At 49.4% G+C, this 17,127-nt stretch overlaps 1 protein-coding gene across 1 annotated transcript in view; it reads right to left on the reverse strand.

Moving 5' to 3' along the window:
* LOC138282944 (protein mono-ADP-ribosyltransferase PARP14-like) overlaps nt 1–17,127 on the reverse strand; it is a 570,373-nt gene that overhangs the window by 250,108 nt on the left and 303,138 nt on the right. The window contains exon 9 of the mRNA XM_069221010.1: nt 9,132–9,653. Within this exon, the coding sequence (XP_069077111.1) occupies nt 9,132–9,653 (522 nt within the window). The remainder of the gene's footprint in view (nt 1–9,131; nt 9,654–17,127) is intronic.

Consider the following 17,127-nt stretch of genomic DNA (forward strand, 5'->3'; position numbering starts at 1 on the left):
CTGGTGGGGGTCTTGGCAATGTTCTCTGGCTTCTGCCTGGATCCCAGGGACCGTTTGCATCACACAGGGGTGTTTCTCCTTCTACAGGGGCTGGGGTGCTGGTGGCCTGTTGGTCCTGTGGCGGGACCTCCTGTCCACTAGCAGCAGCGGAGGTGGAAGGCTGTTCATGGGTTTGGCTAGTGTCAGGGGCCTGGTAGTGTGCAACTGCCTCCCTCATTGAGTTGGCCTTGTCAGCCAGCACCGCTGCAATGGTGACCAGGGTGGTGTTGATATCCTTCAAGTCCTCCCTGATCCCCAGGTACTGTCCCTCTTGCAGCAGCTGGGTCTCCTGCAACTTGTCCAGTATCTGGGCCATTGTCTCCTGGGAATGGTGGCATGCTCCCAGGATGTTGGTAAGTGCCTCCTGGAGAGTCGGTTCCCTGGGCCTGTCCTCCCCCTGTTGCACAGCAGTCCTCCCAGTTTCCCTGTTGTACTCTGCCTCTGTCCCCTGAACTGTGTGCCCACCGCCACTGACCCCAGGTCCCTGATCGTCCTGTGTTGGTGGGGTGGCCTGGGGTCCCTGTAGTGGTGGACACACTGCTGATTGACGTGTCCTGGGAACAGAGGTATGGGCCCGCTGGGTGGGTACTGTGGTGGTGGGAGGCTCTGTGGTGGTATGGGACTGTGCCTGGGTAACCGACTGTCCGGAGATCCTTGATGGGCCAGGTTGGTCATTCAGATCCAGGCTTCCAGAGCTGCTGTCATCACTGTGGGCCTATTCTGGGGGTGGACTGGAAGTTTCTGGCACCTCCTCTCCGGTGGCGTTGGGTGGGGAACCTGCGGGGATGTAAATGCAGTGTTATTATTTCTGTGTGTGCCATCTTATGCATGGGTATGTTGCCCTGTATGGTTGTTATTGCCCTGGCAGCTTGCCTTGTGTGAGTAGTGATTTTGTGGGGTAGGTGATTCTTTCTAATGAGCATGCTTTAGTGATGGGTGTCCATGCAGGTCTGTGAGTGGTGTCCATGCATTGGTGCTACATGCAGGGCTTGGTATTGGGATGAGTGGGTTGTAATGGTGGGGAATGTGGGAGGTGGTGGGGTGATGGGAGTGAAGGTAGGGGTGGGGGGTTGTGATGGCATGCAGGTAGGGGAGGTGATAGTAATAGAAATTTGACTTACCAGAGACCTGTCCTCCTCCTATTCCTGCCAGGCCCTCAGGATGCATGATCGCCAAGACTTGCTTCTCCCATGTTGTTAGTTGTGGGGGAGAAAGTGTGGGTCCACCGCCAATCCTCTGTACAGCTATTTGGTGTCTTGCTGATATGTAACATACCTTCCCCGTGGGTCGTTCCACCTCTTCCTGATGTCATCCCTTGTTCTGGGGTGTCCACGATTCTCTGCCATAGCTCCATCTTCCTTGCAATGGACGTCTGCTGCACCTGTGATCCGAATAACTGTGGCTCTACCCGGATAATTTCCTACACCATGACCCTTAGCTCCTGCTCAGAGAACCTGGGGTGTAGAGTGAGTGGTGTGGGTGAGTGTGTGTGGGGTGCTGTGTTAGGGTGTGTGATGTGGGGTGCGTGGATGGTGTAAAGGTGTGTGTCTGTGGTCTTGTCTGTGGTCTTGCTATCTCTCTTGTGGCAATTGTTTGTAATGGTAAAGGGTTGTGGGTAATGTGGGTGTGTGTTTTATAGTGGTGTGTGGGTGTGGTGTGTGTATGTGTGTCAGGTGTGTGTAGTTTGAATTGTCCAATGTGGTGCTGTTTTGTTAGTGTGTGTGTATTTTGAGCGCGGCGTTATGTACCACCAATGGTTTAGTGCCACTGAATGTCTGCCCCAGTGATTCGTGGGTCATAATGCTGTGGGCGTAGTTCTGTGGCGTAACGGTGTGGGTTTTTGTACCGCCAGTTTATCACTGACCTTTGGTCTGTCAGACTTGTGTGTATGGCTGTATAGTGACGGATTGCTATGCGCATGTCATAATATGGGTGGCGGTAATCCGCTGCGACGGCGGTATGTTGGCGGCAGTCAGCATGGCGGTAAGTGGGATTTACCACTAAGGTCATTATAAGGGCTGAAGTCTTTTTGCCACTGAGACTTCAGAAAACAAGAGGCAAGCTCAATCCAAGCCCTTGGAGACCACTTTTGTGGAAGGCAGAGTCCTTCCAGCAAAGTCATAGGCCAGCAGGCAGCGGGGCAACAGCAGGGCAGCAGTCCTTCACAGCAAAGCAGTCCAAATGAGTCCTTTGGGCAGCCAGGCAGTTCCTCTTGACAGGATGCAGGTGTAGATCCAAAAGTGTCTAAGTTGGTGGGGTCAGAGACCCAGTTTATATACCCAAATATGCCTTTGAAGTGGGGGAGACTTCAAAGAGTGGTTTTGAAGTGCACACGTTAGTTCCCCTTTCAGTACAGTTCTGTCTGCCAGGGTCCCAGTAGGGGGTTTGCCAGTCCATTGTGCGAGGGCAGGCCACAGGCCTTTGTAAAATGTCAGGCCCTCTACCCTTCCAGCCCAGGAAGACCCATTCAATATGCAGATGAGTGCAGGTGTGACTGAGTGTCCTGCGTTTGTGGTTGTCTGGGCAAAATACACAAGGGAGATGTTAACCAGGTCAGACATTGATTGGAGACAGGCTGTAAGGCTCAGATGGTTTTTAAGTGCAGAGAAATACTCACTTTTTTAAAAGTGGCATTTCTAAAATAGTAATATACAATCCAACCTCACCAATAAGCAGGATTTTCTATTACCATTCTGGCCATACTAAATATGACCTGGTTACCCCTTTTCAGATTTGAATCTACCACTCAAAAAGTATATGAGGGCAGTCCTAATGCTAGCCTATGAAAGGAGCAGCCCTCACAGTAGTGTAAAATGAATTTAGGAGTTTTACACTACCAGGACATATAAAACACATATGTACATGTTCTGCCGTTTACCTACATAGCACCTTGCCCTCTGGGTTACCTGGGGCCTACCTTAGGGGTGACTTCTATGTAGAAAAAAGGGAGTTTAAGGCTTAGCAAGAACATTTAAATGCCAAGTCGAAGTGGCAGTGAAACTGCATACACAGGCCCTGCAATGGCAGGCCTGGGACATGGTTAAGAGGCTACTTCGGTGGGTGGCACAATCAGTGCTGCAGGCCCCCTGGTAGCATTTAATTTACAGGCCCTGTGCACATATAGTGCACTTTACTAGGGACTTATAAGTAAATTAAATATGTCATTTGGGTATGAACCAATAGTATCATGATTAAGGGAGAGAGCATATGTACTTTAGCACTGGTTAGCAGTGGTAAAGTGTCCAGAGTCCTAAAGCCAGCAAAAATGAGGTCAGAAAAAAAAGAGGAGGAAGGCAAAAAGATTTGTGGTGACCCTTCAGAAAGGTCATTTCCAACAGTTTTAAGGAGAGCTCCATCACAGTCAATCTTTCCATTAGGGTATTCATTTGGCTTCCAAGGCGTCGCACGCTCCCTGTATTTTTCCCTGTTTTTTCCGGTATTGTGAACCTGCCTTTGATTTCTTCTGTTGAGGCTTCAACCACCTTCTCAACACCCAGGTGGCCTTCATGTCCCTGATTATGGAAGGTTTGTGGGTGGGAGTCTCAAGGCTGCTCCTGTTCCAGACCTGAAAACTGTTGCTAAGTTCAAGAGCCGCTCTTCTCCCCGCAGCCCCCTTCATGCTTATAATTTCATTTCACTGTGGCTCAGCTTTTCTGCTTCATAAAGCTGCTGAAGCTGAGGGGGTAAGGAAGTACAGTCCTCTTCCTTCTTTGACTGGACTTTAAAAAAGGAGCATAAAGAGGGAGTAATTCAGTAAACAGTGAGGGACGTGTCCAAGATGGCGACCGGAGGTGGAGCCTAGTTCGGAGCTCCGCACCCGGCAGCTTGTTTATCCTGATTATAGGCGGCATCTGCTATCCTCTGGTTCCTGCCACCTGGGTAGCACCGGATGCAGGGGTCCGACGAGCGCTGCAGCGGAGATTGCCGTACCGCGATTGGGAGAGTCAGAAGATCGGCTGCGGCCGATCGGGCCTGGAGAAGAGGGCACAGGCGTGGTGCGGGGCCAACGCGGAGGTTCTACTCTGCTCTGCCCCTGAAGCCATCAGACTCCCGGCAGTGGCTCTGCGGCCAGAAGGAGGAGAGGAGCCACCGAGTCTGGGACAGCGAAGCGCGAGCTGTGACCCAGTGGCTGTGGGCGTGATAAGGGCCCCCGTGGGGTGACAAGGCTGTGGGAGAAAGGCACTGCGGAGCTGGGCGGATCCCCCTCCCGTGTCTTGGTGCACCTGCGGTGCGCCAGAGTGGCCCTTGATCCTAAGGCTGCTGTTCCCATCATTGGTGGCTCCAGCGGTGACCCGTGGGGGATCTGAGCAGGGCGGAGACAGGAACGGCGACAGGCCAGTGTGGCTGAGCTAGCTGCCGGCGGGTGGGCCTTGAACACCGCACTCCCAACCCCAGGCGAAGACACAGCCTACCTGCAAGAGCACGGCAGAGCAGTCGTGACTCTCCTGATGTGACCAAGTGAATTGATGGGAGCTGAGGGGGAAACTCATCGGTGGCTCCTGCAGAGGTCTGCCCAAGAGGTGGTGTGTGAGACGGGACGATACAGCGCGCAAGGACCGAGCACTGAGACGGTGATAGGTACTGTTTGCTGCAGGGGCACACGCTCCCTAACAAACCTAGATTTTGAACTGCAAGCAGAAAGGAACTCTACTGTAAAGGGCCATACCACGGCAATAAAAGGACAGCCTACTACGGCGCTAGTTCACTCATACCAGAAGCGCCGTGATAGCCAAGGACCTGGACTTACCTACCACTCTCACATTAAAGCCTGAGTTCACAGTGCACACTATGGCCGTAAACCACCCAATGCCAGAGGCTATCTCCACAGTAAATAACTCGAGCCCACACTAGGATATCATACCACTGCAACTATATGTAAGATCAGACGGGCCCACACCTTTACTGCTATTTGGAGTAATTGCAGCTGATGCCCATCCCTTAGAGTACAAGAATCTGACAAGTTTGGGCACAGATGCTGAATTGACCTCTAGGCAGAGTGCTGTTCGGAATTTTGGACTGAGGTTTGCGCCCTCTAGCCAGAGCCACAGTGGTGAATGTCTCTCCTCCATACAAGCGTGACCGCCACACCTTTAAATTACATTACTCATGCCCTGCAACGACTAGATGCTACCCTTCACAGCCACCCCCTTCCCAATTTGAGAAAATTTAGCAGGCCATACTAGACACTAAAACATCTCTGGAATCCAGGATTGATTGCGATGGCACAGGATGTTAACCAACTTCGGGCGGATCATAGTAAATTATCCGACAGGGTGGAGGAGATGGAGTCTGTCATGGCGACACTGTGCCCATCTGTCCAGGACATTCAAACATAGATGAAGCAATTAACCACAGACGTAGTAACACTACAACGGAGGGTGGAAGACGCAGAGGGGCGCTCAAAATGCAACAATGTCCACTTCATGGGGTTCCCGGAGAGGGCAGAGGACCCCAGTGCGGAGCGGTTCCTGGAACAATGGTTAACGTCCACAGTGTTTCAAGATAAAATCCCGAAATTCTTCTCAATAGAGAGAGCCCACAAAGTCCCAGGAAGACCACCGCCACTGGGTGCCCCTCCCCGGCCAATGATAGCCTGCCTCCTCAATTTCCACAATAGAGACTTAATACTCCAATGCTTCCGCACTCATGAGCCGTGGAAATTTGAGGACGCAAACATCACCGCCTACCCAGACTTCACGGCGGAGGTTCAGAAAAAAAGGAACTCTTTTTTCATAGTCAAACAATGGCTCCGCGATCATGAAATAAAATATGCATTGCTTTTTCCTGCGAGACTATGCGTGATCGACGGTGCAAAAACACACATTTTTGCTACGCATGAGGATGCTTGGACATGGCTTCATGCCAAGGGACTAGCCCAGCCCTCTAACAAGAAAGAAACGGCGGCACAATGGTTATCCCCGAGGCCCAAACAAAAGCAATGCACGGGCTCCAGGCCTCGTTCTACCAGGGCACATGCTGCGGAAGAACGAGCGAAGGCATTGCTCGAGGCCACACAGCTCACGTTGAATCCTTTTTCTGTGCTTCAAACGCCATCAGAATCTAACTCTGAACAAGGACATCACAGTGATTCAGCTGATACCTGCAATAACCCAATTTTTATTCCCTGTTCAGCTGGTGACTTATAATTAGGATCGGGTCCACCAGTAGCAAATGAAGATCAATAACAGGAGCACAGATACCTGGGGTATGCACCGACCATGCTTGACGCCTTGTATGGACCAAAATACACAGAAAGAAAGACAGACTGTATGTGGACCGCGCTTCTGCTCATCTGACGCAACAACTGCCTACTCCATGTTGGGTTTCCTGGGTGGGGCGACTAAGGCCCGGCAGCCATGACTACCGCCTGGGATCCCTGCTGGTGGCAGGGGGGCTACGATCGTACACATATCACTTTTCCAAATGGAAATGTCTGCCAAACATATACTGCATCGCCGATATGGATCAGTAGATAATGGTTGCCACAATGTGCTCCGTTTAGGCATGTTGCCACTTCTGTTTATTCTTTACATTGTTGTTACACGTACAAGACCGCACAATGCTATGGGAGAGGGCGAAGAGGAAAGGATGAATAGGTTGGAGATATCAGTCATACCCCACACACAGGTTCAACACAGACAGCAGGGTAGAGGACTCAGTTATTTCCCCACTTAAGTGGGATGGTCCCCCATGAGACATGCCTTCTGCAAAATTGTATCTCCGGCTCCTGCCAGCAACTGTTTCCCAGTTGTGCATCCTCTGAGGACAGCCCGTCTTCAGCCTGCACCAGAAGAGCGAAGGAATCTCCCTTGGAGTCACTCCCCCGCTTTTGCGGGCACCAACTGGGCCGACGACCGGCTACGTGGATACCCTCTCCTGCTGAGCTGCGTGGATCCTGCATCACGGGTGGTGGACTGAACTGGTCCCAACAGTTCTCTCTTCCAACTGTCCCATTTTGGTGGAGGTAAGACCTCACCTCCCCACGCAAGACAGTACCCCGTGCACCAGGTAATTTGCAGCTGCCAACAGTAGAGTCCTCCTGGTCCTTCCTGGTCCCGGGCAGCGCCATTTACCGCTAACTGTGAGCTTTGCGTGTGCCAAGGCTTGTTGGCGGACTCCGACGATGCAAACCCGACTGCAATCCTCCATCCGGCGTGGGACATCACTTGCACCCTCCAGGAACCTGACTTCGTCTTCCTGGGTGCAGTGCAGACTTTTCTTCCTTACCGGTGGTTTACATTTTGCACCTTCATCCGGGTTAGCAGGGGCTCCTGCTCTTCCTGGACTCCGATGTGCTTCTTGGACTTGGTCCCCTTCTTCCACAGGTCTTCTTGTTCAGGAATCCAGTGCTGGTGTCTTGCAGTCTCTTCTGGGTTTTGCATAATTCTTCTTCTCGTTTCTGTGTGTGTTCTGGGAAAGTTACTGTGATTTACTCCTGCTTTGCTGATCACTGGTGTGGGTTGTGGTACTTACCTTTGGTCTTTTCTAGTACTCCCAGCTACCCTCTACACACTACACTTGCCTAAGTGGGAGACCGACATTCACATTCCACTTCCTTAGTTTTAGGTTTGTGCTCCCCAGGCCCATTTCTAACTATTGTGATTTCCACTAATTGCACTGTTTTCTCACTGTTTTTATGCCTATTTCTGCATACTAGTGTATATGATTTGTGTATTACTTACCTCCTAATGCAGTATAGTCTCTATGGTATTTTTGGTATTTGTGTCACCAAAATAAAGTACCTTTATTTTTGTAACACTGAGTATTTTCTTCCATGTGTGAGTAGTGTGTAACTGCAGTGGTATTGCATGAGCTTTGCATGTCTCCTAGATAAGCCTTGGCTACAGGTACCCCTAGAGAGCCTGGCTTCTAGACACTGCCTACATTTCACTAACAAGGGATAACTGGACCTGGTATAAGGTGTAAGTACCTTAGCTACCCACTACAAACTAGGGAAGCCTCCTACACAGAGGCTGCATCTGCCGAAGTCAAAGGTCACCTGTAATCATCCCGGAGTCCACATCAACAGACATGCCAGCCAAGTGTGCTGTTCAGCCCAGTGGTCCCAGTAGGCAATAGGCCATCATCCATGGTATTCCACCTGTATTGCTAAGGCTTTGCAAACTGATTAATGACAGCAACCTGTGCCGCTGATCCACCACAATGCCTGAACAGGTAACGCAAGGCTGCAGCCACATGAAGGTAGAAACTGGGCTCAATATGTGGAAAGAGGACATCTGCAACTAGAGTCCTAACCTAACCCAATCTAAACTGGTTGGGTTTAAGGTATTATCAAATAGACCGATGAGCCAACATTGGGATACTTAACAGTAATCTGCACTTGTGTCTAATCATTGCCACACTCATACCTTTGCCTAAATTGCCCCAGATGAGGGGACACCCCAGACAGAGAGCAGAAGGGAGGTGGATAACATAGAGGATTTCACTAGATCTCTTAGAAAGATTACAAACCTGTTATTGACTGACGTTTAGCATGTTCAGTATTTAATTTTACTGTACGATTAAAGTACGTTCTTTTAACTAAAACATACCACTGGACTGGACAATATATCGTTGTGTCTGTTTGAAGTTTCGACCCTTGCCCTACACGCTACCTCCGTGGGAGGCCTTAAGCTGCATCCCTCGTCTGACAGTCAAGAGTTGGAAGGCTGTACTCAGCCCAGTTGTCAGAACCACAGAAGCAAGGATCCCAGGACACCAGTGGCAAACTAGCTGAACCACCCTGGTTGGGCCCCATTAGCCCCTGTCTGCCAGTGGCTTCCTGAGAAAGGTCGGACATAGCATACTCCACAGTCCCAGAATGCAATCTAGAAAGATAGCTCAGTGGTACCTTCTTTTCATATCTCTGACAGCTGCAGTTCACAGGTTCTAATCTCAACAGTGTAGTTTCAAACCCTAAATACATTCTGGATCATTAAAATGGCAAGATCAGTAGTTAGTTTCCCTCCTTGAATAAATAAAGGGAAGGTTAATAGGCTTAAGAAAATATTGTTTTCGGGTCTATGCATTCAAAACCAAAGATATTTGAGAACTGCACATTGGTGAAAACACATGACATAATTTGGCCATACCTGATGCTACATCAATTCTCTTCAGTCTTATGTACTTCTTTGTCATTTGCAGTTTGGCCATCATGGTGGGGTAGTCCACTTTTGCCCTCTCATCATTGATGGTAACTTCTACCTTGACATCAGCGCCTGCACTCTGGACATATTGGTAATATTGCTTCTCCAGCAGGCAGTTGTTGGTGCCATCAAACGGGTGGTAACTTCCTTCCTGCCGGTACATCCATTGCACCTGTAAACTCACATTAGCTTCCTGGATGTCTCTGCAGCGTTTCTCCAGAATGCTTCTCAAGAGCCTCTCTATTTCTATAATGGCCTCCATAACATCACACTTCCGGCCCTGCAGTCGCACCTGGTTTTGGTTTTGGATGACGGTGATACGGACTCTGACACTTTTGCCCAAGTCCAACATCTTCTGTATATCTGGAGTTTCCAGGCTGGAGATCAGTGGGTTTTCAATGTGCTGGTCCTGCCAGTTCTTGTGCGATGAAGCATGACTTTCTTTTTTAAGATGTTTTTTTAAGGCATCTGCAAGAAGAAGAGCAAATATGGGAAAGGTGTTCCAATATGCATGAGTAAAGAATCTTAATTATGTAAATGCGGAACACAAACCAATACATGAAAATAGCAATACTACGAATAAGCACAAAAAGTCGCCCACTGATTGTCCCACTGATCCCAGTTGTCCAGAGGTCATGTAAAGCGTTTTTATGTTACCACATTTTCAAGAACAAGAGCGTGGTCCGACTGGCCGTAAGGGCAACCTGGCAGTCCAAACTGACCAGACTAGCAGGTCAGTGTTGCAGGGGTCTCCAACCTTTTTGTAGCAAAAGCTACTTATGTTTGGTGAAAATTATCCAAAGCTACAATTTTATTGGAATTTTAATACTGACCACATGAGACAAGTTTATATGTTTGCTTTAAATATAAACATTTCAGTTTTTGTAGGCTAGGCTATACACAGGACAACGGGCTGGTTCAGCGCCTGTGTATGGGCTGGTTTTGTGGTGTGGTGAGACATTCTTGTCACTCTGTGTGGGCCACTATGGTGAACATCTTTAAATAATGACAAGGAGAGAGTAACAAGCAGCAGTGTGCGGGACCCTACAGATTGCATTGGGCACGTACAGCACGTCTCACACACCTGAGGGATCTTATAAAATGGTCCAATAGTGAAATCTGTGGAGGCCCAGAGCCATGGGTCACATAAGCGCACACCCGAAGGAAACAGAATCTGTAGAGAGAGATGTACCGAGGTCCAGAGCTAGGGGACATATAAGCGCACACCTGAAGGAAACATTAAAGAGTGAGTCTGTAGAGAGAGATGTGCTGAGGACCAGAGTCAGGGGATCACATAAGCGCACACCTCAAGGAAACATTAAAGAAAGAGTGAGTCTGTAGAAAGAGATGTGTGAAGCCGAGAGCCAGGAGCTCACATAAGCGCACACCTCAAGGAAGCGATAAAGAATGAGTCTGTAGAGAGAGATGTGCTGAGGACCAGAGTCAGGGGTCACATAAGCGCACACCTCAAGGAAACAGAGTCCGTAGAAAGATGTACTGAGGTCCAGAGCCAAGGGGGCACATAAGCGCACACCTGATGGAAAAGTTAAAGAATGAGTCTGTAGAGAGAGATGTGTTAAGGCCCAGAGCCAGAGGTCACGTAAGCGCACACCTGAAGGAAATGTTAAAGAATGAGTCTGTAGAAAGAGGTGTTTGGAGGCCTAGAGCCAGGAGTCACATAAGTGCACACCTGAAGGAAACTGAGTCTGTAGAGAATGATGTGTAGAGGTCCAGAGCCAAGGGCACTTAAGCACTTAAGCACACACCTGAAGGAAACATTAAAGAATGAGTCTCTAGAGAGAGATGTGCTGAGGTCCAGAGCCAGGGGTCACATAAGTGCACATCTGAAAGAAACTGAGTCTGTAGAGAATGATGTGCAGAGGTCCAGAGCCAGAGGTCACATAAGCACACACCTGAAAGAAACGTTAAAGAAAGAATGAGTCTGCAGAAAGAGATGTGCTGAGGTCCAGAGCCAGAGGTCACATAAGTGCCCACCTGAAGGAAACAGAGTCTGTAGAGAGAGATGTGCTGAGGTCCAGAGCCGGGGGGGTCACAAAAGTGCACACCTGAAGAAAACCTTAAAAAGTGAGTCTGTAAAGAGAGATATGGTGAGGTCCAGAGCCAGGGATCACATAAGTGCACACCTGAAAGAAATGTTAAAGAAAGAATGAGTCTGCAGAAAGAGATGTGCTGAGGTCCAGAGCCAGGAGGTCACATAAGTGCACACCTGAAGGAAATGTTAAAGAAAGAATGAGTGTGTGAAAAGAGATGTGTGGGGGCCCAGAGTCAGGTGCCACATAAGCGCACACCTGAAGGAAACATTAAAGAATGTGTCTGTAAAGAGAGATGTGTGGAGGCTCAGAGTCAGAGGTCACATAAGTGCACACCTGAAGGAAACGTAGTCTGTAGAGAATGATGTGTAGAGGTCCAGAGCCAAGGGCACTTAAGCACTTAAGCACACACCTGAAGGAAACATTAAAGAATGAGTCTGTAGAGAGAGATGTGTGGAGGCCCAGAGCAGAGGTCACGTAAGCGCACACCCGAAGGAAAAGGAATCTGTAGAGAGAGATGTGCTGAGGTCCAGAGCCAGGGGTCACATAAGTCCACACCTGAAGGAAACGTTAAAGAAAGAATGAGTCTGTAGAAAGAGATGTGCTGAGGTCAGGAGCCAGGAGGTCACATAAGCGCACACCTGAAGGAAACGTTAAAGAAAGAATGAGTCTGTAGAAAGAGATGTGCTGAGGTCAGGAGCCAGGAGGTCACATAAGCGCACACCTGAAGGAAACGTTAAAGAAAGAATGAGACTGTAGAAAGAGATGTGCTGAGAAACAGACCAGGAGGTCACATAAGCGCACACCTGAAGGAAACATTAAAGAATGAGTATGTAGAGAGAGATGTGCTGATGAAAAGAGCCAGATGTCACATAAGCACACACCTGAAGGAAACATTAAAGAAAGAATGAGTCTGCAGAAAGAGATGTGCTGAGGTCCGGATCCAGGGGGTCACATAAGTGCACACCTGAAGGAAATATTAAAGAGTGAGTCTGTAGAAAGAGATGTGTGAAGCCACAGAGCCAGGGGATCACATAAGCCCCCACCTGAAGGAAACAGAGTCTGCAGAGAGAGATGTGCTGAAGTCCAGAGCCGGGGGGGTCACAAAAGTGCACACCTGAAGAAAACCTTAAAAAGTGAGTCTGTAAAGAGAGATGTGTGGAGGCCCAGAGCCAGGGGTCACATAAGTGCACACCTGAAAGAAATGTTAAAGAAAGAATGAGTCTGCAGAAAGAGATGTGTTGAGGTCAGGAGCCAGGGGGGCACATAAGTGCACACCTGAAGGAAACAGAGTCTGTAGAGAGAGATATGGTGAGGTCCAGAGCTAGGGGTCACCTAAGCGCACACCCGAAGGAAATGGAGTCTCTAGAGAGAGATGTGCTGAGGTCCAGAGCCAGGGGTCACATAAGCGCACACCTGAAAGAAACGTTAAAGAAAGAATGAGTCTGCAGAAAGAGATGTGCTGAGGTCCAGAGCCAGGGGGGCACATAAGTGCACACCTGAAGGAAATGTTAAAGAATGAGTCTGTAGAGAGAGAAGTGTGAAGCCACAGAGCCAGAGGTCACATAAGTGCCCGCCTGAAGGAAATGGAGTCTCTAGAGAGAGATGTGTTGAGGTCCAGAGACAGGGGGGTCACATAAGTGCCCACCTGAAGGAAACAGTCTGCAGAGAGAGATGTGCTGAAGGTCAGATCCAGGAGTCACATAAGCACACACCTGAAGAAAACATTAAAGAGTGAGCCTGTAGAGAGAGATTTGTGGAGGCCCAGAGTCAGAGGTCACATAAGCGCACACCTGAAGGAAAAGGAATCTGTAGAGAGAGATGTGCTGAGGTCCACAGCCAGGGGTCACAAAAGTGCACACCTGAAGAAAACCTTAAAAAGTGAGTCTGTGGAGAGAGATGTGTGGAGGCCCAGAGCCAGGGGTCACATAAGTGCACACCTGAAGGAAACGTTAAAGAAAGAATGAGTCTGCAGAAAGAGATGTGTTGAGGTCCAGATCCAAGGGGTCACATAAGTGCACACCTGAAGGAAACAGAGTCTGTAGAGAGAGATATGGTGAGGTCCAGAGCTAGGGGTCACCCAAGCGCACACCCGAAGGAAACATTAAAGAGTGAGTCTGTAGAGAGAGATGTGTGGAGGCCCAGAGCCAGGGGTACATAAGCGCACAACTGAAGGAAACATTAAAGAAAGAGTCTGTAGAAAGAGGTGTTTGGAGGCCTAGAGCCAGGAGTCACATAAGTGCACACCTGAAGGAAACTGAGTCTGTAGAGAGAGATGTGTGGAGGCTCAGAGTCAGAGGTCCCATAAGTCCACACCTGAAGGAAACGTTAAAGAAAGAATGAGTCTGTAGAAAGAGATGTGCTGAGAAACAGACCAGGAGGTCACATAAGCGCACACCTGAAGGAAACGTTAAAGAATGAGTCTGCAGAAAGAGATGTGCTGAGGTCAGGAGCCAGGGAGTCACATAAGTGCACACCTGAAGGAAACAGAGTCTGTAGAGAGAGATATGGTGAGGTCCAGAGCTAGGGGTCACCTAAGCGCACACCCGAAGGAAATGGAGTCTGTAGAGAGAGATGTGTGGAGGCCCAGAGCCAGAGGTCACATAAGCGCACACCTGAAAGAAACGTTAAAGAAAGAATGAGTCTGCAGAAAGAGATGTGCTGAGGTCCAGAGCCAGGGGGGCACATAAGCGCACACCCGAAGGAAATGGAGTCTCTAGAGAGAGATGTGCTGAGGTCCAGAGCCAGAGGTCACATAAGCGCACACCTGAAAGAAACGTTAAAGAAAGAATGAGTCTGCAGAAAGAGATGTCCTGAGGTCCAGAGCCAGGGGGGCACATAAGCGCACACCTGAAGGAAATGGAGTCTCTAGAGAGAGATGTGCTGAGGTCCAGAGCCAGAGGTCACATAAGCGCACACCTGAAAGAAACGTTAAAGAAAGAATGAGTCTGCAGAAAGAGATGTGCTGAGGTCCAGAGCAAGGGGGGCACATAAGCGCATACCTGAAGGAAATGGAGTCTCTAGAGAGAGATGTGCTGAGGTCCAGAGCCAGAGGTCACATAAGCACACACCTGAAAGAAACGTTAAAGAAAGAATGAGTCTGCAGAAAGAGATGTGCTGAGGTCCAGAGCCAAGGGGGCACATAAGCGCACACCCAAAGGAAATGGAGTCTCTAGAGAGAGATGTGCTGCGGTCCAGAGCCAGAGGTCACATAAGCACACACCTGAAAGAAACGTTAAAGAAAGAATGAGTCTGCAGAAAGAGATGTGCTGAGGTCCAGAGCCAGGGAGGTACATAAGTGCACACCTGAAGGAAATGTTAAAGAATGAGTCTGTAGAGAGAGAAGTGTGAAGCCACAGAGCCAGAGGTCACATAAGTGCCAGCCTGAAGGAAATGGAGTCTCTAGAGAGAGATGTGTTGAGGTCCAGAGACAGGGGGGTCACATAAGTGCCCACCTGAAGGAAACAGTCTGCAGAGAGAGATGTGCTGAAGGTCAGATCCAGGAGTCACATAAGCACACACCTGAAGAAAACATTAAAGAGTGAGCCTGTAGAGAGAGATTTGTGGAGGCCCAGAGTCAGAGGTCACATAAGCGCACACCTGAAGGAAAAGGAATCTGTAGAGAGAGATGTGTTGAGGTCCACAGCCAGGGGTCACAAAAGTGCACACCTGAAGAAAACCTTAAAAGGTGAGTCTGTAGAGAGAGATGTGTGGAGGCCCAGAGCCAGGGGTCACATAAGTGCACACCTGAAGGAAACATTAAAGAAAGAATGAGTCTGCAGAAAGAGATGTGCTGAGGTCCGGATCCAAGGGGTCACATAAGTGCACACCTGAAGGAAACAGTGTCTGTAGAGAGAGATATGGTGAGGTCCAGAGCTAGGGGTCACCTAAGCGCACACCCGAAGGAAATGGAGTCTGTAGAGAGAGATATGGTGAGGTCCAGAGCTAGGGGTCACCCAAGCGCACACCTGAAGGAAACATTAAAGAGTGAGTCTGTAGAGAGAGATGTTTGGAGGCCCAGAGCCAGGGGTCACATAAGTGCACACCTGAAGGAAACATTAAAGAGTGAGTCTGTAGAGAGAGATGTGTGGAGGCCCAGAGTCAGAGGTCACATAAGCGCACACCTGAAGGAAAAGGAATCTGTAGAGAGAGATGTGCTGAGGTCCACAGCCAGGGGTCACAAAAGTGCCCACCTGAAGAAAACCTTAAAAGGTGAGTCTGTAGAGAGAGATGTGTGGAGGCCCAGAGCCAGGGGTCACATAAGTACACACCTGAAGGAAACGTTAAAGAAAGAATGAGTCTGCAGAAAGAGATGTGCTGAGGTCCGGATCCAAGGGGTCACATAAGTGCACACCTGAAGGAAACAGAGTCTGTAGAGAGAGATATGGTGAGGTCCAGAGCTAGGGGTCACCCAAGCGCACACCTGAAGGAAACATTAAAGAGTGAGTCTGTAGAGAGAGATGTGTGGAGGCACAGTGCCAGGGGTACATAAGTGCACACCTGAAGGAAACATTAAAGAATGAGTCTGTAGAAAGAGATGTTTGGAGGCCCAGAGCCAGGAGTCACATAAGTGCACACCTAAAGGAAACAGAGGGCCATATTTATACTTTTCGACGCACAACTGCGCCAACGCAGTTGTGCGTCAAAAAAATTAACGCCGGCTAACGCCATTCTGAAGCGCCATGTGGGCGCCGTATTTATTCAATGACGTTAGCCGGCGTTAGCCGGCGGAGCTGCCTGGTGTGCGTCCAAAAAAATGACTTACACCAGGCAGCGCCGGCGTAGGGGAATATGGAGCTTGGGCGTCAATAAATGGGGCAAGTCAGGCTGAGGCAAACTTTTCGCCTCAACCCGAATTGCGCTGTTTTTTTTTACTCCCAACCCCAATTGAAATGACTCCTGTCTTAGCAAAGACAGGAGTCATGCCCCCTTGCCCAATGGCCATGCCCAGGGGACTTATGTCCCCTGGGCATGGTCATTGGGCATAGTGGCATGTAGGGGGGCACAAATTAGGCCACCCTATGCCACAAAAAAAAAAAAAAAAATACTTACCTGAACTTACCTTAACTTCCCTGGGATGGGTCCCTCCATCCTTGGGCGTCCTCCTGGGGTGGGCAAGGGTGGCAGGGGGTGTCCCTGGGGGCAGGGGAGGGCACCTCTGGGCTCCTTCCGAGCCCACAGGTCCCTTAACGCCTGCCCTGAGCAGGCGTTAAAAAATGACGCAAACGCGGCTGGAGGTCATTTATTTTGACCCGCCCACTCCCGGGCGTCATTTTTGACCGGGAGTATAAATACGACGCACATGCCTCGGAGTCATTTTTTTGTAGGGAACGCCTACCTTGCATATCATTAACGCAAGGAAGGTGTCCACGCTAAAAAATGACGCAAACTCCATGAACTTTGACGCTAGACGCGTCTAACGCCAGAGTATAAATATGGAGTTCATTTTGCGTTGGATTTGCGTAAAAAAAAACGACGCAAATCCGGCGCAAACAGAGTATAAATATGGCCCAGAGTCTCGAGAGAGAGATTTGCTGCGGTCCAGAGCCAGGGGTCACATAAGTGCACACCTGAAGGAAACTGAGTCTGTAGAGAATGATGTGTAGAGGTCCAGAGCCAGAGGTCACTTAAGCGCACACCTGAAGGAAATATTAAAGAAAGAATGACTCTGTAGAAAGAGATGTTTGGAGGCCCAGAGCCAGGGGTCACATAAGCGCACACCTGAAGGAAACTGAGTCTGTAGAGAATGATGTGTAGAGGTCCAGAGCCAAGGGCACTTAAGCACACACCTGAAGGAAACATTAAAGAGTGAGTCTGTAGAGAGAGATGTGTGGAGGCACAGTGCCAGGGGTACATAAGTGCACACCTGAAGGAAACATTAAAGAATGAGT

This window comes from Pleurodeles waltl, chromosome 2_2 (genome assembly GCF_031143425.1).
Source record: "Pleurodeles waltl isolate 20211129_DDA chromosome 2_2, aPleWal1.hap1.20221129, whole genome shotgun sequence".
In the NCBI taxonomy this organism is placed as follows: domain Eukaryota; kingdom Metazoa; phylum Chordata; class Amphibia; order Caudata; family Salamandridae; genus Pleurodeles; species Pleurodeles waltl.